The sequence below is a fragment of the Stegodyphus dumicola genome, chromosome 8 (genome assembly GCF_044657685.1).
Source record: "Stegodyphus dumicola isolate Sdum_Otavi_A_Nest chromosome 8, ASM4465768v1".
NCBI classification, from domain to species: domain Eukaryota; kingdom Metazoa; phylum Arthropoda; class Arachnida; order Araneae; family Eresidae; genus Stegodyphus; species Stegodyphus dumicola.
Window position 1 is genome coordinate 91,828,839 of NC_140775.1, and position 21,883 is coordinate 91,850,721.

At 31.7% G+C, this 21,883-nt stretch overlaps 1 protein-coding gene across 1 annotated transcript in view; it reads right to left on the bottom strand.

Annotated features, from left to right (window-relative positions):
• LOC118194231 (ubiquitin carboxyl-terminal hydrolase 15-like) overlaps window positions 1–21,883 on the bottom strand; it is a 103,456-nt gene that overhangs the window by 40,549 nt on the left and 41,024 nt on the right. Inside the window, exons 8-10 of the mRNA XM_085822124.1 lie at window positions 14,414–14,558; window positions 14,055–14,228; window positions 5,289–5,447 (exon numbers count right to left, since the gene is read on the bottom strand). Coding sequence (XP_085678250.1) covers window positions 5,289–5,447; window positions 14,055–14,228; window positions 14,414–14,558 — 478 coding nt within the window. The remainder of the gene's footprint in view (window positions 1–5,288; window positions 5,448–14,054; window positions 14,229–14,413; window positions 14,559–21,883) is intronic.

Consider the following 21,883-nt stretch of genomic DNA (forward strand, 5'->3'; position numbering starts at 1 on the left):
TGATTGAGTTTTTTTCTCTAACACTCTTAAATTTATGCGATCTGAGCTTTGTTAGAGAGTGGTGGTGGTACTAAAGGTTTTGAATTTTTGTTTAGATGGTACACTTTAGTCAAAAGATCAGAGATTTCTAGAGAATCTCTGGTCTAGAGGTTTAGTAAATAGCAGGTAGATTTCATGTCAAATGGCATAGGTTAAAATGAGAAGTAAGATCATAATCAGCATCATTCATAACAAAAGACTGAATGTTATTACCGCTGCTGCTTGTTTAGAGAGAGACCTGCTGATTAGAACAAACCGGAAAGGCCTCATGTAGGCACAGTTGACAAGTGTTGAAAGTTAGTCAGGCTCTGTTTGATGCAGTTAGTGTTATAGCTTTGTGTAGAGTTCCAGGGGTTGTAACCCAGTTAATATACTTTCAGGTTCCAATAAGCCATTAAAGCACCAGAGGTTAAAGTTGTTTTGTATTATTTTAAGTCTCACTAGATGCAGAGAATATGTTTTACTTGAATTTCTACATTTTTGTGTTTCATCTTGTGACTACAGTGATTATTAATGAAAGGCAATAACTCGCTTTAATATGTAGAGATAATTTTTAAGGGTAAGCAGTTAGTTATAAATAATTAAATTAGGTGAGTAGGTAACCTTAGTCATTATGAATTTACATGACATCTAAATTTATTTAACAATCCTATTAAAATATAAATCTAATAAAATTTCACAGTTTAAAATGCATGTAATTTATGACACTGATTCTTAAAGGATATTAGAATAATTACACATAAAAAGCTACAAAACATTTATGTTTCGTAACAACAACGCTCAACAAAATATTTATCCGTCATTTTAATTTGAAGCCTTACCAAACATTTTGGCTAGTTTATATCGATTTCCTTCTCTTTAAGCATCTTTCCTAACAATAATTAGAGATTTGTCTCTATATGCAAACCAATGCTCTTGCTACTTTCTGCGTGATTTATCTCCTAACTCGTAAACTTCTTCACAATGTACCTATGAGGGTTTACTTCATCTGGTAAAAGTTAAATAGTCCAAAACCCCCAACAGACGTGAAGCAAATTATCACTATGTCTGAAAGTAACTACAATATCAGACAAAGGTTTAAATAAGACTCTTATTTAAAAATAACTTAATAAAGGCATGTTCTGATACTAACAAAGTCAATTACATCTCATGGTGGCATAATTAAACAACAACAGTCAAATTCAAACTAAAAATGTAGACTAGTGGTCAAAGATTATACAATTTAATTTTAATTTAATCTGGCTCAGTAACTCTATCATATGAGGAAACAGAAATGGAAAATTATAGTAAAGGCTGAAATCATAAATAATTGGGTAATTTACATAATAATAACTGCACATATCTTTGAAGAATAATTTTCTTTATGTATTCGGTTTCTTTCTTCAACGTGTTTCTTTTTAATTTTAAAATTTTTGGATTTAATTAAGGATTTCTGTTATTCTAAAAAACACTAAATACATTTAGAATGTACAGAAAAAGCGGCTAATTTAATTTTTTAGTAATATGAACATTCAGAAGAAATATGAAATATATATGGTAAAGGCCGGTTACAGAGCAGGTGTGGCAGAATTTTTACAATTTAGTTACATACAGAACAACAAAATCTAGAAATGGCAAAATTTTTAGAATTTAGAGCAGGCATTGGAAGCAGAATTTAAATAGGCACTAGGCAGCAGAATTTAGGATACACAAAGATTGCATCAGGTGGGAAAATGCATAGCACTAGCTCTGTGTACAATGCATTTAGACACATTAGATTAATCTTTTAAATTGTAAGTTTTCAATTTCTTTATTAATAAAAAGATCTCTTTCTATAATGTCTGCCCAAGTGATAAGATTAGAAGCATTTTTGATATTTTCCATGCTTTTGTCTAGTGAAAAGTAGAGAAAATAAAGGGAAGATAAACATGTTAAGAAAAAAAGATTCTAGTATCAGGAGTAAAACATTCAAATATTATGTTTCCATTGTTCTTGCAGACGTTCTCCAAAAAGTAAGAAATTCATCGCAAACTTTCTGTAAAATGCATCCATTATGTGTTTATATGTTGATACCATGGAGACATTTTTCATTTTGTCACCTATTTCTCTAATCTTCTAGAATCGTGGGTCTATAAATCTTGCCTTCAAATCCTTCTAAATTTTCCAGGCTGCAATGTCAAAAATACTAAAGAAAAATTATCCCAACCAAATCTGTAACAACAAAAAGCCAGATATATTTTGGAAAAAAAAAAAAAAAAAAAAAAAAGGAGGGAAAGAGTGTAAAATTAATTTTGTAGAGAAAACTGATGCATATTCTGAGAATTTTGAATATTCTAAGACAATTACATGGGAAAAATGCTTACTATAAAAAAATTAAAAAAGTATTTTTAATTATTTACATAGCTAATTTTGCTTTTTCTAAGAGCTGTTTCGTAAATTATGCTTTATAGCATTATACCTTGTTTATTTTTCAGATTCAAAATATTGTATAATAAGTTGCCAAAATGGAACTTTATAATATGACAGTGAAAAATAAAAATGTTTTATTTTAATGTTATTTTCTAAATATAATTTCAATACATTACCATATTTTAATGAAAATTATCAATGTTACGATGTTTTAAAAAAAAATCATCGAAAAATTCTCATATTTTGGAATTAAAATGTTTCTATAGAAACTGATCTTAAAATCGCCAAATTTAGAACCGCTTAATAAAAGAATTCACATTCCCAAAAGCGAAAAAGGTTTAAGAGCTCTTTATCACAAAAAATGAATTTCGAAATGCTTATCTTTCACTTCTTGCTTAAAAACTCGAGTATCCCATCATTTATATTAGAACTAGAAACAAATTATAATACATGAACCCATTCAAAAGATTACCCTATATGTCAGTGAATCGCTAAAAATATTACTCCAAAATGCTAATTCACACTCAAAATGTGGCAGTTCTAAAAACAGACAGAAATTTCAGATGATTAAAATTAAGGACCTTCTACTGATTTTGGCCAAAATTAAGGACTTTTAAGGACCAAAAATCGATTCCAAAAAATTTAAGGACTTTTAAGGACTCTTTAAGGACCTTTCGAGCCGTGTTTTTGATGCAATGAAAAATTCTAGTAATAAATCAGTCATCTGTGAGTTAGCTTTGGATCACTACAATTACAATATATATCATATAATTCACTTTTATCTACAGCGTCTCTTTAATTTTCATATTTTTAATGTCTGATAAAGTAATTCAAATATAAGATAACTTTCTTAGCAACAAGGGAATTGATATACATGCCACGTAATGAGAATTTCCTAGATTCAAAGTGCCCACCCATAGGCAGGATGAGAACAGCTTAAAAAATTTAATTTCATCAATTTAACTGCCTTTTCCTAAAGGTACAACACAGCAATAGTAATGTTAAATAAGCCAGAAATTTTAAATATATATTCACGTATGGTTCAAGAAACAAGGAGCTTTGAACAAATGTGAAAATTATTCATAATTTTTTATTAGAATTTTGCTCTTCTATATTAGATTTCTTGGTAAATAATTGCTAATTTTGAATAATTAAATATGACCAATTCTAATAACATTATTCATGAAATAATTTTAATAACATTATTAATGAGACTGAATTATAGTGTTGCTATTAATATATACAGTCAAAAGTCTATAATCCGGACTCGTCGGGATTTCGGCGATTCCGGATTATCGATCATCAGTTTAAACCTGGTAAGATGGCATGCAGAAATTATAAAATTAAAAATATGAAACCGTAATTTATGAAATAAAGAACAATTATGTTCTAAAGGGTATCAAAATTTACAAAAAAAAAAAAAAAAAAAAAAAAAAGCTTAATATTTATTTGTTTACTTTATTATACATTTCTTTCAACGCGCGCATGCGTAAAGCATACATTACGCATAGTCGAAATTAGAAAATTGCAACCAGAAAACTATTTGATTTGTATTCATGATATTTACAATGATGAGGAATTTGATTTAAATCATATCAAAGACGGAGTACATTGAGATGAAATACTACATTTAGTAAAGAATTATACGCCGAATAAAATAAAAACATCTTCCCTGAAGATTAAGGATAGTGCTGACAGATCAACCTCCAATCCATTGCGCGCCACAACCTCCCCACCACGTAGAGTAGCGTGAAATTGATAAACAGATTTCGGAATGGTTAGAGAAAGAAATGACCCTTTATCCATTTTTTGCAGCAATTCCACTTTTTGTTTGATGGACATCGAAACAGGCTTTCCCTTTGTAGATCCAGCATCGGAAATGCTATTTCACGTAATCGAAAGTTCCAACCTTTTTTTATAAAATTGCTCTAACAGTCTGCAAAAAATAATACACCAGATCAAATTCGAAGATTAAGGAACAACGCAATCTGCAACATTAACTGAAGCAGATAATTAGATAATTTTATCTTAGCTTATATCGTCCGTTATACATTAAATGCACACGCGTAAACGTATTACACGCACGTGTACACGCATATGCGCATGCGTCAAGGCAGCATGCGTTGACGCATGCGCAGAAAGTTTCTAGCTTTGAGGTCCGGATTATAGATCATTCCGGATTATGGACGTCCGGGTTAAAGACTTTTGACTGTATCAGCAAAATCAGAGACACAATCTTTTAAATTTCACTCATCATACTACAAACTCTACTAATGTTTATTTACATATGGTATCATTTGTATACTGGCTTCTTGAGGGCCGGATTAATGATCATTTCGGATTAACGACTTTTGACTGTATTCAAATTTATTAAGAACCAAATGATTAAAACATAATTAATAAATAACAAAGAACATGCATTTATTTCCAAAAATAAAACCATATTTATATAAATATATCCCACATCTTAAAAAGAAAAGAACAAAACTGCCTTATCATTTTTTATAACAAATTTAGATTAAATAAAGAAGATTTCTACCCTCGTTACCATCCAAAGCTTTATAAGCATTAAAATCGTAATTATGAGCAATAATTTAAATTTACTTTGTTAATATTACCAACTGGGTATTTATTTAAATGTTATATCAATTATCCAAACAAGTATCTTCTTAAAATTATCATTCACTCCTGAATATTTTTTTTTTAACTTTATGAAAATATCCCGTTGTAAACATTCAGAGTCAACTTAATACACTGACCTTAAGTAAAAGTCAATAACATAGTCATACACTGCAATTTCTACATACTAATATTCTAGGTCAAAAAATGAAAGTACACACAACATTTCTAATAGTAATTACCTCATCTGGTCTCCCATCAGCATCTGTTAGTTCAATATAAGGCTTTCTTTTAACCCTGTTTAAGTCTTCATGAAGTCCATCTAAAAGAAAGGCCATCAGTTCTTGACAGTCCTGTTGCTGATATCCAGAAAACTGTGGCGCAAATCGCCCAACTATCATCTAAACAGAAGTATGTAAATCATGTTACATGGGAAAATAATTAAGTACAAAGAATTGTATAAATTTGCCAACATTAATAAGAATTTCCACATAAAAATTCTAAAATCCAATGCGATATACAATAGAAAACAAAAATGAAATCATATTTAAAAATTTTTTGCATAATTCCTAATGAAAAATTTTGCTTAATTTTAATTACTGGTAACTACTTTAAGTTTCAGATAGAACCGAAACATTTACAGCAGAAATTCTAAAATCACATAGCCTTAAAAACAAATTTTGAAAACAAAATGTAAACATTTTCATGATCAAGTTAAAAAAAAAAATTAAGTTTTTTAATAAGAATTCAAGCTCAGCTAACATAGCGAATAATCTTTTATCTTTTTTAAGTATATATAAACTTTTTTTTTAAAGTGGGCAGGTTTTTGTCATCTAGTTTAAAAACAGCATTTAGCATTTTAGTCTTAGTAAAAATTTGAATGTTTCATCAAAGAACACATCATATATTATACAATTAACTCTATGAATACCATCTCGCATTTTACTCCAGCATTACCACCCATACAGATCATTTTGCACACATTTATTTGTGTTATATTAGAAATTTCCCAAACAGACTAGAATGGTGCCTGAAGAAAGAATTATGCACTCTTCTTCAAAACAGAGATTAAAAGAACTTCAGAAAGTGATCAAATCACTCGTGTTATAGAAGCTATCAATCTTGCTAGGGAATTAGACTTGGAAGTTGAAAGGATAACATCTGAGCTGTTGGACTCTCACAGAACTGCTCCTGAAGAAGCTGACAACATAGACCCAGAACTTGAGAAGCATACAGCAACTACAAGCTTGACAGAAGATCTCAGCTCAATTGAAGAACAACTACAAATTTTGAGAACACAGATTAACATGTTGTAGCTGCAAAGGAAATAAAAAAAAAAAAAAAAAAAATCTGATGTGCGCACCACATGACTTACTTGTATGGAATATTAAATTATACTCATTTTTTCCTTCATTTCATTTAAACTTATTGGATTGCATTAAACCTACTTTGTCGATAGCGCATAAACCACAATAGAATAAATGTTTACCACAGCAACACTCTGGCCCTAGGTTCACTTAAAAGCATTACATTTCACATTTCATTCATTTTTTAACTCAGAATGAACAAAATTTATATCATCTTAAGAATTATCTAATCATTGCCACATGTTCTATTCAAATACTATAATAAATCTAAAACGATGTATAAAAGAAATTAAGCAAAGAACAATAACATTTTTTCCCCCCACAGACGATTCACAGGGTCATTGCCACATTTTAGTTAAAAAAATAAGCACCTGTCTAATTACATTATACACAACCGCACAACCTTAAAAATTACACTTGCAATTTAAAATATGAGAAATGCAGTATTTATTAAGAGAGAATAAGCATTACCTGAACCACGGAAAATTATTACTTTTTTTTTTTTTTTTTAAATTTTAAATAACAGTTCAATTTACAGAACTAGTTTACAATGAGAGGAAAAAAAAAAACTATGCAGAACTAAACTATATTACAAGATTTAATGATGAAAACAGAGAAAATAAATAATAATAAGGCATATTTATTGTATTCGCTTGGAACCTAATAATAAATAAAATTTATTTTTCCACTCATATCGATATTTATATAATTTAAATCTAAATTCTGAACATTTTCTAAATTTTCATTGTATATCAGTTTTCTCTTAACAGATATTGCAAGCAAAGTAATTTAAGTAAAAAAGAGGAACATTTCTGAAATCAGAAGACAGAAATTTGCTTCATGCAGTCATCCTTTAACAGTAACCAGCTTAACTAACTCGCACACTTGAAAATTGGTAAATATTCGGACAGTCGAGCGTAACTTGAAAAAGAGGAGTGGAGGGGGGGGGTACACTGTAGCCGCTCTTTAATAAATGCTTTTGACATTTCGATATGCGCATCATATAAAAATAAACCAATGGAACTGAAAAATATTCTGCTTAGCAACCAAAGTAAAACTCTTTTAAGTGTTCATAAACAAATCTCGGACAGAACATCAAAATTAATTATCTCCACAAAATATTGCAAATGTTATTGCGCAATACGTGCGCAGTTATTCTTCTCTACGTGATATTACGCAATTAGAATCAACAGCTGCCGGTATTGGGAGAATAAAGAACTAAATAACTGGGGTGTTTTTCATTCTAATTTTAAACAGACGGCGTTAAATTTCCGGAATAGAATCATTCTTTGCTTGGGTTGATAGACCGCAGAACTTTTAGTCCTATTCAAACCAGATTGGAAAGTAACACACACACACACGCACACACACACACACAAAAAAAAAAAAAAAAAAAAAGTCAGTTTCTTGTTTTGTAGTGAACTCTAAGTTTCAATAATCGAGATTTTATGGAGAAAAGGGAGAACCTCCCAATCTTCGTACTGTATAATGTATTGGAAAAAAAATAAATTATTTTGACTATTCTATTACTTTTCCTTTATTTAAGCCATTCCGAATATTATTAATGAGAAAGCTAATCTGTATTAAAACACAACCATTTTTGGAAGTTTACTATACTTCAGCAGTTACTGCAACTATGTTATTATAAACATTCATACATATGCTTATAATATAAGCATAACGATCATAATGAATACGAATACGAACTGATCAAGCGGAATGAGAATGCAAATTATTAAGATCCTGACAGAAATTCAAACGCGTGTAATATTAGGGTGGGAGGAAAAGAATGCCGAATGTACTGGAATTTTCTACTGCTTTCGCAATTCTTTGACCAATAGAATGACAGGCACCTGTCTGTACTCTTCGTGCACACCAAAGGTTGTGTTAATGCAGAGAAAGGGGAAAGCTATTTCCGGGAGTATTATTCACCATTCGACATTCCATATTAGGAAGAAAAGCTGTTTATTTAGTTTCGGCTTTAATACGGAAAAAAATAGCGCATTCATAAAAAAAAAAAAAAAAGCACTAAAAGCAAAAAAATGAGGACTTTAACGAAAAAGTAAGCACCTATAAAGGCCTTTATATTTTATTTTCAAATATAAGGACTTATAAGCACTTATAAGGATCGCTAAGAACCCTGGATTCAGTATTTCTCATTCAATTAATTCAGTTCTCACTTCCGGACAAGGCAAAAATACATTAAAACTCAAGATATCTGTAATGAAAATTATGAAGTAAATTTGGTACTATTCAGTTTTGAGGGCCGTAAAAAATCACCAAACCATTGTTGATACCAGTGCTGCCAAAAATAATTGCGGCTACCCTAACGCAGGAAACGAAATGTAATAGTAAATAACTATCTAAGATTGATGTTTTAATTTAGATGAAAGGTTAATTTCATATAATACTTTTTTATTACTATAATTTATATAAAAAAAGGCTAAATGAACTGAATGGAAGCATAAGAGTAAATAACTATTTCAGATCATTATAATTTATATAAAAACTGCTAAATATAACTAAATGGATGCCTGCATCACTATTTTCGCTACTAAGTTATCGATAAAGCATAATTTCATCTCATTGGTTGTTCAAACATAATTTTCTACAATGAATGATGACTTTTCTTTGAAAAAATTCTTGGTAAAGTGCAGAATCACCCACTTATTTGTTTTTCGCTTTTTGAAATTTTCTTTTACTTTTTAAGTGAAAATAGGTTGATGTGTACATAGATAAAGTCAAGGGTGAGCACAGTGCCATTTCTGTGAGATTCTGGTATTTTTTTTTTTAAAGTGAAAATAGGTCGATGTGTACCCATGGATACAGAGTATGTGCAATTCTTAAAATCACGTCAATTTACCAAAATTCTATTGCAGACTTTTCGTCATGGGCAATTTCCAAATTGTTAAATCCATAGGATATCAAAAAAGGATTTACAAATCAAACTAGTATTTCAACGGCGTCTTAACCCCTTCGCGCCGACTGTCACATATACGTGCCAGCAACGAACACACTTATCTACCGGCCGACATGCAGGCGTGCCAGAGCATTGTTGCGTTCTCTACCGACTGTCCCGTATTTGTGCCAGTACCTTGGAACGTTTTTCAAACTATAATTTCTGCCACAAGATGGCACTGTATGTCCATATGGTTTCAGATACATGTACATTAGAATTTCTACTCGAAATGAGAGAAGCATGACTCACATACACATGTTTTTGATTATATAAACAAACGGGGAACTAAATGTTTCCGAATGGCGTGATTTATGACGTCTCTTTTAAATCGCACGTGGTAGTTGTTTATTGTAAGTAGAAGTTTTATATGTGCTAAAGCGTTGAGTATTTTCGTTTACAGTTCAGTTTTTAGAAAATAATTAGATCTCGTTAGACGTGAATTCTTTCTGTTTTTACAGTTTCGATGTCGAAGCGTCGAAAATGTTTAACAGAGCATGAAATAGCAGAAATGATGCAAAATATTTCAGATATTGATTCTGAAATTCTGATATTGATTCTGAAAGATTAACTGAAAGACATTTTCCAAAACTTTGTTCAGAAGAGACTGATAAGAAAATGAGGTGACGATGCTTCGTTTGTTGACATTCCCGGAAAAATCCACCAAAACGGCAAATGAGTTATTACGAGTTCAAGGAACGTAATGTAGGACTGTGTGTAGATCCCTGTTTTAAAGTTTTTCATACGAAAAAAGAATTTTAAGTAATATATTTAGTTTTCAGATGTATAATGTTAAAAGTCATAAAATGGTGAATAATTAAAATAAAATGTGTAAAATATGCATTTAAACAAGAAATAAGGTAATTAAAGTATATATATAAAAATATCTATAAAGCATAAGCTGTTTAAATACTCTATAGAGCATTATTAAACAATGTGTTGATACTTCGGAAATTTCATGGATTTAGGCTTAGTAGCAAAAAAGCCCCCGGCCCTGGAGAGATGCTCGCGGAACACACTGCCGGCCTCCGTGATAAGCGCGCTTTTTCGCTACCCGGCTCGAAGGGGTTAACAAATATAGAACTATATAAGCTTATGCAATCTGAAATCAGCACATACGTTAGATTTGGCGTGCTGTTAAATGGACGCATTTGCTAGATTTGGCGCTTTTGCGCATATATTTTCGTAAGTAGAGTAATCGCACCAAAACTAAATGTGCAGCAGCCATTAAAAGGTTTCAATAAATGTTTCACCCGAGTTAAATACTACATGCTCATTGTGAGTTTTTCTTCTGCATCAATTTTAAATAATTTTATTTTGTGCACATCACTAGCAAAGATACATTCATTTACAGAATTCCAAATTATCTCGTATGATGTTCTTCTTAAGTTGAAAAATGTCCAGTTTCCAATTGCTCTGAGTTTTTCAATTAAGCATTAACAACATGCAAAGGTAACTTTTTATATTTGTTGGGTTGGATTAAAAAAAAAGAGCTTACTGCTCTTACGGATAACTCAAAGTTGAATGCTTTAGAGGAGGTATAGTTAAAAGTCTAAATACTGTAAATTCAGGAGTTTTTCAAAGCAACCAATTCAAGAGTATTTACTCTACTTTTAGGTGCTTTTTAACAGAGACCACATATGCATAGCCAGTTTCTAGCAGCAATATATTATGAAAATAAGGTTGGGAAAATTATGGTACTTTTCCTTTCGCCAGTGCAAATCTCACCAAGCAGACTTTATTGGCAACAACACACGGTATACACATAAAATTTTTTTAACAAATGTTAGTTCTAAGAATTTTTTGTTTTCAAAGCATAAACATTTTAATATCATTTAAAATGTTGTAAAAAGGCAATTTTACAACATTTTTAGGCAATAAATTTATATATATTTTTTAATGTTGTAAAAAGGCAATAAATTTATATATTTATTAATAGACATTAATTTAAGAATTTACTATGCTTTCATGGTACAACATCCTGATTCATCAGACCATATATCACGTGACCCCAAATGATATCTCATGTAAACTACACTACAAAAATCTAATTCTCTCGGTTAATTATTTACATTAATTTAGGTTAAATCTTAATATAGAAGTTTAAATGCAAGAATCATTTTAATTCGTAAGAAAAGCTAACTCATAAATTATGTAAAACCCCAGTGCTTTACTTTGCTAGTGCATTCTCATTAGAATTGATGAATTTAACCCTTCACTTTGCTTTTCCTATATTTTCGCCTTCGGCTGAGCGATGTGACTGCATCCTAGTTAACTTAATTACGACAAATGGTCTTAGGGCATAAAATTGAACTATCTGGTAAAAATTCTATGGAATTGTATGGCAGTATTGAGGGAAACAATCAATCTGATAAAAAATGGCTGCAACTTCTTTTGAAAATTAGGTGCAAAAGGTTACCAGCGAGGATATTCCATTTGGCATCGGTTGTACCACTTTTGGCGTTTTTATCGCCTGCATTGGCTAAATGAAAAAATACCAAAATTACTGAAGGAGTGATTAGATTTTAAAGTAAAAAATTTTCACTTTAACAGAAAGTTTAAAATAACTTGACAGCATGTTAAATCTGCATTTTTCATGTTAAATCTTTTATCAAAATAATATGTAATGCATTTCAAAAAGCATACAAATTTAATATACAGCATATTTTTCGTTGACATGCTTTTTTTTTTTAATTATCGACATTTTTATGTTATGTAAAAAACTGCTCCAACATTAAAATACAATTAAAAGCTACATTTTTTTGGGTGGAGCCACCTCCAAAACCTTTAAGATACATATAGATCTTCTGTGTCTTGATTCAGAGTTGAAATGTCCTGTCATCACAAAACAATTAAACCTTCCTGAATTTCAAAGTTATGAACTGACCATTTGAAAAGCAAAAGGACTGCACTCTACCGTGTACTATTGGAAGGTTAAACTTCTAACAATTAAATGTTAAGAAGGTAGAAGTGCCTGATAATTAAATTAAATATTTATAATACTTCATGCAAAGGTATGGTTATAAAGTGTCCCTAATTAAGGTAGGCAAATTAATTTCTTTTTAGTCGATTTTAGTTAATCTGATTTCAAATATCACAACATGTGCTCTTACACTTATGTGTTTCTTCATTTTGACAATATGTAATATATACATGCATATATATGTATGTTACTGTAAAAGACAAACTGGAGAATGTTGACATTTCACTTGTGAATGTCAACAAATACAAAATACATCGGTGAAAGACCGAATATCTCATAATATTCTTGTATAGTCGGACCATCACCGGTGTAAGTTGACAATCCCAGATATACCGTGCTGTAGGTCGAAAAGAGAGGTTGAGGTCAATCGCCAAACCGTTCATTCTGCTGCGATTGAAGTGTTATTTGGCATGTATTTATTATACTCTGGAACTATGTCAGTCTTATATGCAAGGCTTGATGGTACGTGCAACATTTTCTTAAATTAATTTTTTTTATCCGATAGCTTAAGTTATATTTAATGGATACTGCAGTGAATCGTGAACTTTTCTTTGAAAAGTTAAATGCATTAATTGCGAGTAAACAAGAAGACAATTTTTTTTTTTTATTTTTCACAAGAAAAGTACTCTAAAATAAAATAAATAGTAAAAAAATAATAGAAAAATATTTTCTCAAGTGATTTCTGCAAAAACTAGGTGCAGAACATCTTTGGATTACAGACTATTAAAATGTTTTGATGTTTAGAATCTAATGCCACATTTCCCGCAGTGAAAACGCCTCTACAGAGTTATGAGCAACTCTCCTCATCTGGATTGGTCACTTGTCTCAGTAAGACAGGCTTACGTCACCCTTGTTAAGTTTTATAGCACCCGAAATATGGAAAACAAAATGAAAATCTCTGAACTATTCAACATCAGTGCATGGTGAATTTTGACATTTGCCAGTGTAAGTCAGAAATAAGGATAGTCGGCAAATATTTTGGACATAACCAAGTGACTATGTGAATGTTGACATTCTCCAAATTTTGATCTTTCACGGTAACATATACATAAATTTTCTGTTTTATTTTTACAAATCATCTGGTATCTTCAAAAAAATAGCTTTTAATTAAAAAATAATCTAGTTTGCTTTGATTAGATGAATTCTCATTTGCATCAGCTAACAATATAAAGTTTACCACAAATTTCATAATATTCTGCATTTAATAAAAATTGTACAGCACTTTCAAAAATTCATTCTGTTCATATGCATTTAAAAAAATGAAAACAGAGTTTAACGTTAGTGAATATTTTGCATTAACTTTTTCAGCCACTATTTTAACAAGGCACTCAGTTTATTACCTAAAAGGTCATAAAAATTCCATAAAGAACTTTACACACATTAACATACTTATTTACAAATTCTTCAGTGAAGGACTCATGAAGTAATGAATACAAATCTTTTACTTATATGAGTTAATGTTAATTAAATAAAAAACAAGAATTTCAAAATATATTTTCCCCCATAAATTTTATCCAGTCAAACATTTAAAAAGAAATATTAAAATGTTTCCAGAAATCATTATTAAACAAATACAGTTTCCAACATAACTGCTAATATTTATTTGCATATACACTAACTTTACCATTAAAGAGGAATCACTAAAATGCATCCCAAAACCTTTCATATGCTTGAAATTATTAAACATTAGAAAAAAATATACCTTAAAATTTCTGGGTACTGTGTATGAATATCGTCCACACCACATGTTCTTTATTAGTTCACCAAATGATTTTGCAATTTCCCCTTGCATGCCAAGAGGGTTCTCTTTATTCAGTTCATCCCAATATCGATCTTGCAAAAAGTATTCAACAAGAGGAGGCGTATTACTCATGCACTAAAATAATTTACATACATTAATATTGCATTTTCTGTACTTTAAGCAAAATGATAAATACATCAATATGAAATTAATTTAAGACACTACAGTTAAGTGTAAGTAAAATCTTTTGATTAGCTTTTCTAGTTTCAAAAGTTAAAGGAACTGTGAGATGATGTTTCCCTAAAAGTCAAAATATTTACCTGAAGAGCTGAATTCATGAAACATGTACTTCCTAAATTACTTAATCCACATAATCCAGGCTGCACATTACATGTATTACCAGTATGGTACTCATAACCATAACTAGAACTACCATATCCAACACTACTATAACTCCTGGTGGCACTAAAGAAAATATTAAAAAAATATGAGACTAAATAATATAAATTTACAATAAGTGTCTGCGTGTGTATATATACATAAAAAAATTAGAAGCAAAAATATACTATCTTGGAAAATTTAAGAAAAATTCAATTTGAAATTTAAGATATAGAAAAAACAGTGCGATATTAAATTTTACAGCTGTATACGTAATAAGCAAACTGGTAAAAATAAACAGAATTTAAAAAAAAAACTTTAAATTATGAAACTGAGAAACCGAAATTTAAAGATGCAAATTACTTATATTTTAATGCTTAATCTACTCATTAGGGGGTAATAATTTCAAACATTAAAATTCAAACAAGTACTGAAAACGCGTTTTGTTCCTCTTGACACAGTGAAAAAAAAGAAAATTATAAAAATGAAACAACAAACTCAAATTCCTATATAAATAAATTTACACACACACTTCAAAGAGTTAAGAGATTACCCCTACATGATTTCAGTCCTTGACAACTTAAAAACAAAAATTACAAAAAAAAAAAAAAAAAAAAAAATTAGAAACACCAAATACTGTACAAAAAGGAAATTCTACATTGAAATCACATCATTCATTATACAAAAAAATATACCACAGCAAAATTTACCATAAAACTTTAAAACGTTTTTCATGGAATAAAGTATGCCATTATTTAGGCTAAAAGTACTTTAAATATTACTACTTTAGTAGAAAAAATACAGCAAAACATTTTAATTTCGTACTATACAACAGTTGCAAAAATTTCCAAAAATATTTCAAATCAAACAAAAAAAGAAAAACTTATAGGATTTTCTTAAATGTACCAAAGGTGATATAAAATGAAACTTTCTTATGAAAATGACACAGCTACACTGGTGGTAAAATCACGAAAATAGCAATAACTCATTCAAAAATATACCAATCTATGTAAAATTAAGATATGCTATCAAATAAGAACTGCTGAGTAAAACTGCAGTATGCAAATTAGTGATGCTGCAATCAAAATACGCCATCTGCGAGGAGCATAAAATTGGATGTTTCAGAGGCAAGGCTGCAAATTTTGCTCTGATACTGAGAAAAAAAAGTCTGGCTGTAATAATGTCCTCCAAGCATCAGTTGCCCAAAGAACTGTAAGTGAGAGCTATTAGGAGACTAGAGGCATGGCAAAGAAGCCAGATGGCTAAATGCGAGTCCTCCTGAGGTTCATTGACTTAGGCAAAAATTTCTAACCATAGATTCGGCATTTGGGAGGTTAAGCCTAGGACAGCTAATTGCTAAAAGAAGCACTGATGACCGATATTTGTTGTTATGCAAATGAAGGAACAGAACCTCAACTCCAACCCTGCATTGCTGCAGCCACTGGAAGGTTGGTGTCAACCGTGCGTAGAAGGTTTCCTGAAGGTGGTCTGTAAGCGAGGCAACCAGCCATTTGCATACTGTCACATTATAGAAGGGAACATTTGAGGTGGGCATGTCCATTGGACAGCTAATCAATGGAGGGCTATTTTCTTTATTGACGAATCCAGGTTTAACCTCCAAAGCAACAGTGGGCGCTTTTTGATTTTTAGAGAACCTGGAACCCATAATCATTTATCAAACATCCGCAAAAGAGATGAATATGGAGGATGCAGTGTCTGTGTTTGGAGTGGTATCTCTTTGGGTAGATGCAGAAACCTCCATGTCTTTCCATGTGGAACCATGAATGCTCAGGCCTTTAGAGATAATATCCTTGATGCTTATGTGCACCCATATGCAGGTACAATAGGTGATGATTTCCTGCTACAGCATAACAACACAGGACTCGCATCATGGCTGATTATCTTCAGCAGCAAACAATTCAGCACATGGAGTAACAGCTTGATCACCGGACCTCGAGCATGTTTGGGATGCTTTAAGAAGACTTATAGCTGCTCTCAGACTTCCTCTTCAGACCTTTGCAACTGCTTTGCAAGAGCAATCACTCTCGATTCCTACGGACTGCATAATTGACAGCATTGTACATTGCTGTAGTAATGCTTCTAGGGCAGGTTATACTCCATTGAAGGTAATTTTTCCATACCACACTGACACATCCAATTTTTCATTTTATACATGTGCTAATTTCTATAACACCATAATTGCCTGGCAATTTCTTCTCATGTTACTTTATAGCTTATTGCACACTGTCAGTCAGTCTCATTAAATTCTACATTTAACTTTTTTAGCGTTTGTCATTTTTGATTTTTCCTTAATTAATGATACCAGTGTAGTTTAGCATTCAAACTGGACATGTGGTTCTGAAGTAGCAAGGATACCATTTCTAGTTTTAATCCTTTTATTAAAGTGAAAATCTATTATAAGCACATAAAAGCATCTTTGATATTGCAGTTTTAACAATTAAACTATGCCAAGGTTGTCAAAAAAATTTATACTGATGAGAAATTTGGCAGAAAAACATGATTGTTGAATTCTCAGAAATAAGTTTATTATGCGAGTAGTGAAAATTAGGGTTTTTAAAAGAGAAGTTCGGGGAAGAAACTAAAATATCAGTACAATAGCTATACATTTAACATTTAAATTCTGGAAAAGTTATGGAAAACAAAGACAGTAAGTTTGGAATCAAAAGTCTTCACTCAAACTCAAACAAGACGAAATTCCACTATTATAATACAGAAACTATTGCTATGAATTTTGTACATACTTAAATAATTTTAATGAAATGATATGTAAAACTGTAGTATCTTTTGCATAATGCCACATGAAAATCTAACATAGTGAAGCCTGCTAGAAATGTAAGAATACAGTCGCAAGGCTGTTTAACTCTGAGTAAATGGCTATCTCGATACATTAGCAAGGTATAGCCAACCTGGTGATGGTTTCGGAGACTAAATTTTGTCGCCAAATTTAGAGAGGAATTGCTAGAAGTTGCCAAACTTGGCAACATTTTTTCCCAGCCCTCATATTATTGTAATTGAACCCAAACGACTCAATCACACCATCTTTAACAAACTCTTGTTGATCGTTCCCAGAAACCAACAGGAATTGGACCAGAAGTTATCCTTGTTGTTACTGGCTTATTACACTGCTGTCCACAAGACTACTGATTATTTTTCATTCCAGATGCCTTCTAGCTGAGACGTTTGTCTGCCATGTGATCTCTTGTTCAGTCACACTCTAGATGCACCTTAATCACCTGAGGAGTACATTGTGAAAAAAATAAAAGGGGGAGAGCTCTATATCTTCCGTTTTACTGGGCCAATTGACGAAATTCAAATTGCATTTTTAATGTCTCGAAAGCACGCCTTAGTATATAGTTTAGATTTATATATAGCAATTGTTTTCATATAGCTATTTTGACACAAAATCAGACTTTTTCTGAAATTGTAGAGACATTAGGTATTTTTGGAAGCAGGCAAAATGAAAAATTAGCAACGTCTTCGCCGGGAATCGAACCTCTCAATAGGCAATAATTGAGTGTGCAGACCACTACACCAAGAAGGCAAGAGAAATACCTTATAAAATCACATGTCAATTTTTTCCTTATTTCAATTTTATAAATCAAATTATGGCTAAATATTAAATTTTGTAAAATTTGGTGCGAAATTTATGGAGAAATTCCAAAACCTATCTTGTCACTTTTCTTCAGTTTGCGATAATTCACTTGGCAAACTTCTTAATTTATAGCAAACTATTTTTCCTTTTCATCGTTGTACATGAGCAGAAAAAAGTCATCATTCATACTTTTAAGAAATTTTCATAAAGTGCATAAACCGCAAGGAATGAAGGAAGTTTAATAAAAATGAGATATTAATCTTTTCACGACGGCACACCTTTGTTTAAGACGCTCGCGTGGGACGGAAGAGAATTGAAGGCAGTCACCGTACAGGATGGAGGTTTTGCATCGCTAAGCCTAATTTTATAACAAAAAGCAGAAAAACAAAAGTTTCGCTTCTAGCATCGTAGTTTTTGGTATCATTTTAGATTATTACTTGAGCTCTTATATATGTTAAAATTAGCCATTAAAACATTTTTTCTTTATTTTACATGAAAATATACTTAAAAAATTGCTTATCTTCTAAAATAATTTTCAGAAGCGCTATTCAAATTATTCCAACGTTTTAATTGATAAAATCCATCAATAAAATTTAAAATTAATAAAAAGAACACAATAAAGACTATTTACAGTAAGAAGTAACAAAATTTAAAATGAAAATGAGTGTGGTAAATCTCGAAGCACAGAGAAGTATCACTTTTTAACTCTTTAGAAAATGAATCAGTATTCTCATTTGCGTTAGTAAATGGTTCACTAACCATACGAGGGTATTCTTCCTCTCATAAATAGCACCTTCCCGCCATAATAGACTGGAGGTGAGACTTTCCTAAATAAAAAAAAGAAGGTAGAAAAATATATCTGAAGGCAATGCAAAACGTAAAAAAAAACTCCACACAGTAACCCTAAAAGACCGTACATGGTAGAGGAAAAAATAGAATAAAAAAAAAGGAATTGGATATAAATCAGATATGAGAATGTTTTCATTAGCACGCAGCGATTTAAAGAGCCCACCTCTGTTTACGGCTTTCCCTCCGACCCCCCACCCTCAAACAAGTGATAAGTAAAATACCAAAGTCAAGCAGAATATATCAAACTCAAGGTCAGGAACCTAAAACTGTGTTCTTTTCAAAAGTAATGGACACAGGATGCCATCTAGTGGCCTTCAGAAAAACATTCCACCTTAAAATGCATATACGCATCACCCGCCCTCTGAATACGATATTTACTTATGCGTGGATGGGACGCCCGGCTGTAAGAGACGTTCTTAGGGAATGCGTATATGGGACGCCCGTCCTGAAAGGGTTAACAAATACATATCAAATTAAATAACGTTGAAGAGCTAAATTTTTAAAAACTACTCGTGCGATTTTTACAAAACTTGGCAGTTTGGCATAATTTGAGTTGTAGAATTGAAATATGTAAAAAAATTGCCATGTTATTTCAGAAAAAGTCCGATTTTGAGTCAAAATAACTATATTAGAACAATGCTATATATAAATCTAATACATATAGTCGAGCTGTCGAGACACGAAAAACGCAACTCGAATTTTGTCAAGCGAATCAGTAGAATGGGAGATACAGAACCGTCTCCTTTTTTTTTTTTCTATGCACTGTACTTTCGAGATCTTCAAGCGCAGTTTGAAGTGATGAAAAATTTGGCGACAGAGAAGGTGAAGACTTGATATGACAGAAGAACTACAGGGTATCGATTCAGCGATGGTTACAAGGTGCAGTCATGAAATCCGATCTTCTAAACTACACTACTACTTTCTTCTACAGTCCTACACAGGTCAAATGACACTGTAGTTCAGATCTATAGGTTATCAAATTTTAAGCCTAAACTCATTCATTATGACAGGCTTGCCCCTTAGTATGGCCATAGCATGAAGTCCCCTAAGTGTATATAATGCAAACAGTATACTATAAAACCATATCCTATTTGTATATAAATTTGGAAATTTATGCATTTGACTCAGTGTTTGGTTTGTTATTTATTGAAATCATTGTTTTAGTATTGCTCCGATTTTCCTTAGTTGTAAGTATGGCTACTTATACAGGGATTATAATGCTTGCTATGCGCAACACTTGGGAAGGGGGCAATATTACACATCTTATACATACAGGTTCCATAGAAAAGCCCTTTAACCTGAAATTTCTTGCAAGCAGATAGAGCTACAGCTATGCAAGTGAGGTAATGGTATAGTAAAGTAACTACACCTGACCTAATATAAACAACAGCAGTGTCCTTAGTAGCAAAATTTGGAAGATAGGCATTGCAAATTGATAATGAAAAACGACAGAGCAAGACTTCCAATTACAAAGTTTTAGAGCATTAATGATATTTGGTTCACAAGGATAAGATAAGCTGTTGCCTGTTTACCCAAAAAGATGTTCACAATCGATGAACTCCATTTTGTGTAAACGTTTGAAAGGAATAGATATAGGTATTAAGAAACATGCAATTTTTTATTATTGTAAAAAATACTAACATCAGTATAATTCGATAACACACATAAAAAAGCAAACTGTCACACATTGATAGCAAGTTAATATTATTGTCCGCCATTGAGATCATAATGAGGTTTGAGATTATGCTGTTTGTATGAAGTGAGAGCCAACACTTTTTAAACTAAAATTTTAAATGCATTTAAAATGAAAGTTTTACAGATATTACACTACAGTACAACGTCACAATCTGCAATTGCGCATTACTACATTTTCAATATGTGAATATGCAGAGAAAAATCACCGTGCATAAACTGCGGACATCTTTGGGTATATATGTTACAATTTATCTTATCCATCTGAACCTAATCTCATTTCATACTTATTAATTGATGCTTTAAAACCTTCTAATTGGAAATTTTGCTCTATCTCTTTTTGTTTTTGATTAGCAATGCCTATCTTCCAAATTTCGCCGCTAGGGGCACAGCTGTCACTTACATTAGGCAGGCATAGTCACTTTACTATACAATTACCTCACTTGTATAGCTATAGCTCTTTCCATTTGCAAGAATCTTCAGGTTAAAGGTACTTTCCTATGTGCCCTGTATATAAATAATTTTAGTGGAATTATACACCCTTTGTGAGAAACGATCTAGGACATTTTTTTTTTTTTAATTTATGAGTTTGCAATACTAAAAAGGAACAAATGTTGCTTTTATGTTACCTGGTATGTGTTCTTACTTGACATGACCTTGGCCATGTTTCCATGCAAATTTAGTAGGCTGTATTCAGCTACACACAGTTCAGGTTGTTGTTGCATTCATTAAGGTCAATGGATGCTAACTGGGAGCAAAGAGTGAATGTTAAGTTCTAAGTTAAACTCGGGAAAACCCTTAATGAAACACGGGACATGAATAAGCAAGCATATGCAGGTAAGGCACTTTCAAGAAGTTGTGGCTTCAAGTGCCACAAAAGGTCTCATGAAGGCAGACATTCAGCACAAGATATCCCAGAGCTGGTCACCCATCTACAGCGCATACTGATGCAAACGTGGAGCCTGTAAGGCAGATATTGGAAGAAGACCATAGTGTAACTGTGCATATGATAACAGAAGACCTGAATTTGAATCTTGATGTGTGTCGTAAAACTTCATGCGAAGAGGAAACCGGAAACTTAACATTTTGAGGCCGTAAACAGGGTTGCCACTCAAACAGGAGAATGAAATTCCCTGACTTTTCCATGTTTTCCAGGTGTGTTTCGAGAAAATTCCAGTCTATCCGCGTAATGTACGTTGGCTGTGCTAAGAGGTAAATTAATTATGGTATTACTTGTACTGTGTAGCAAATTCACTTA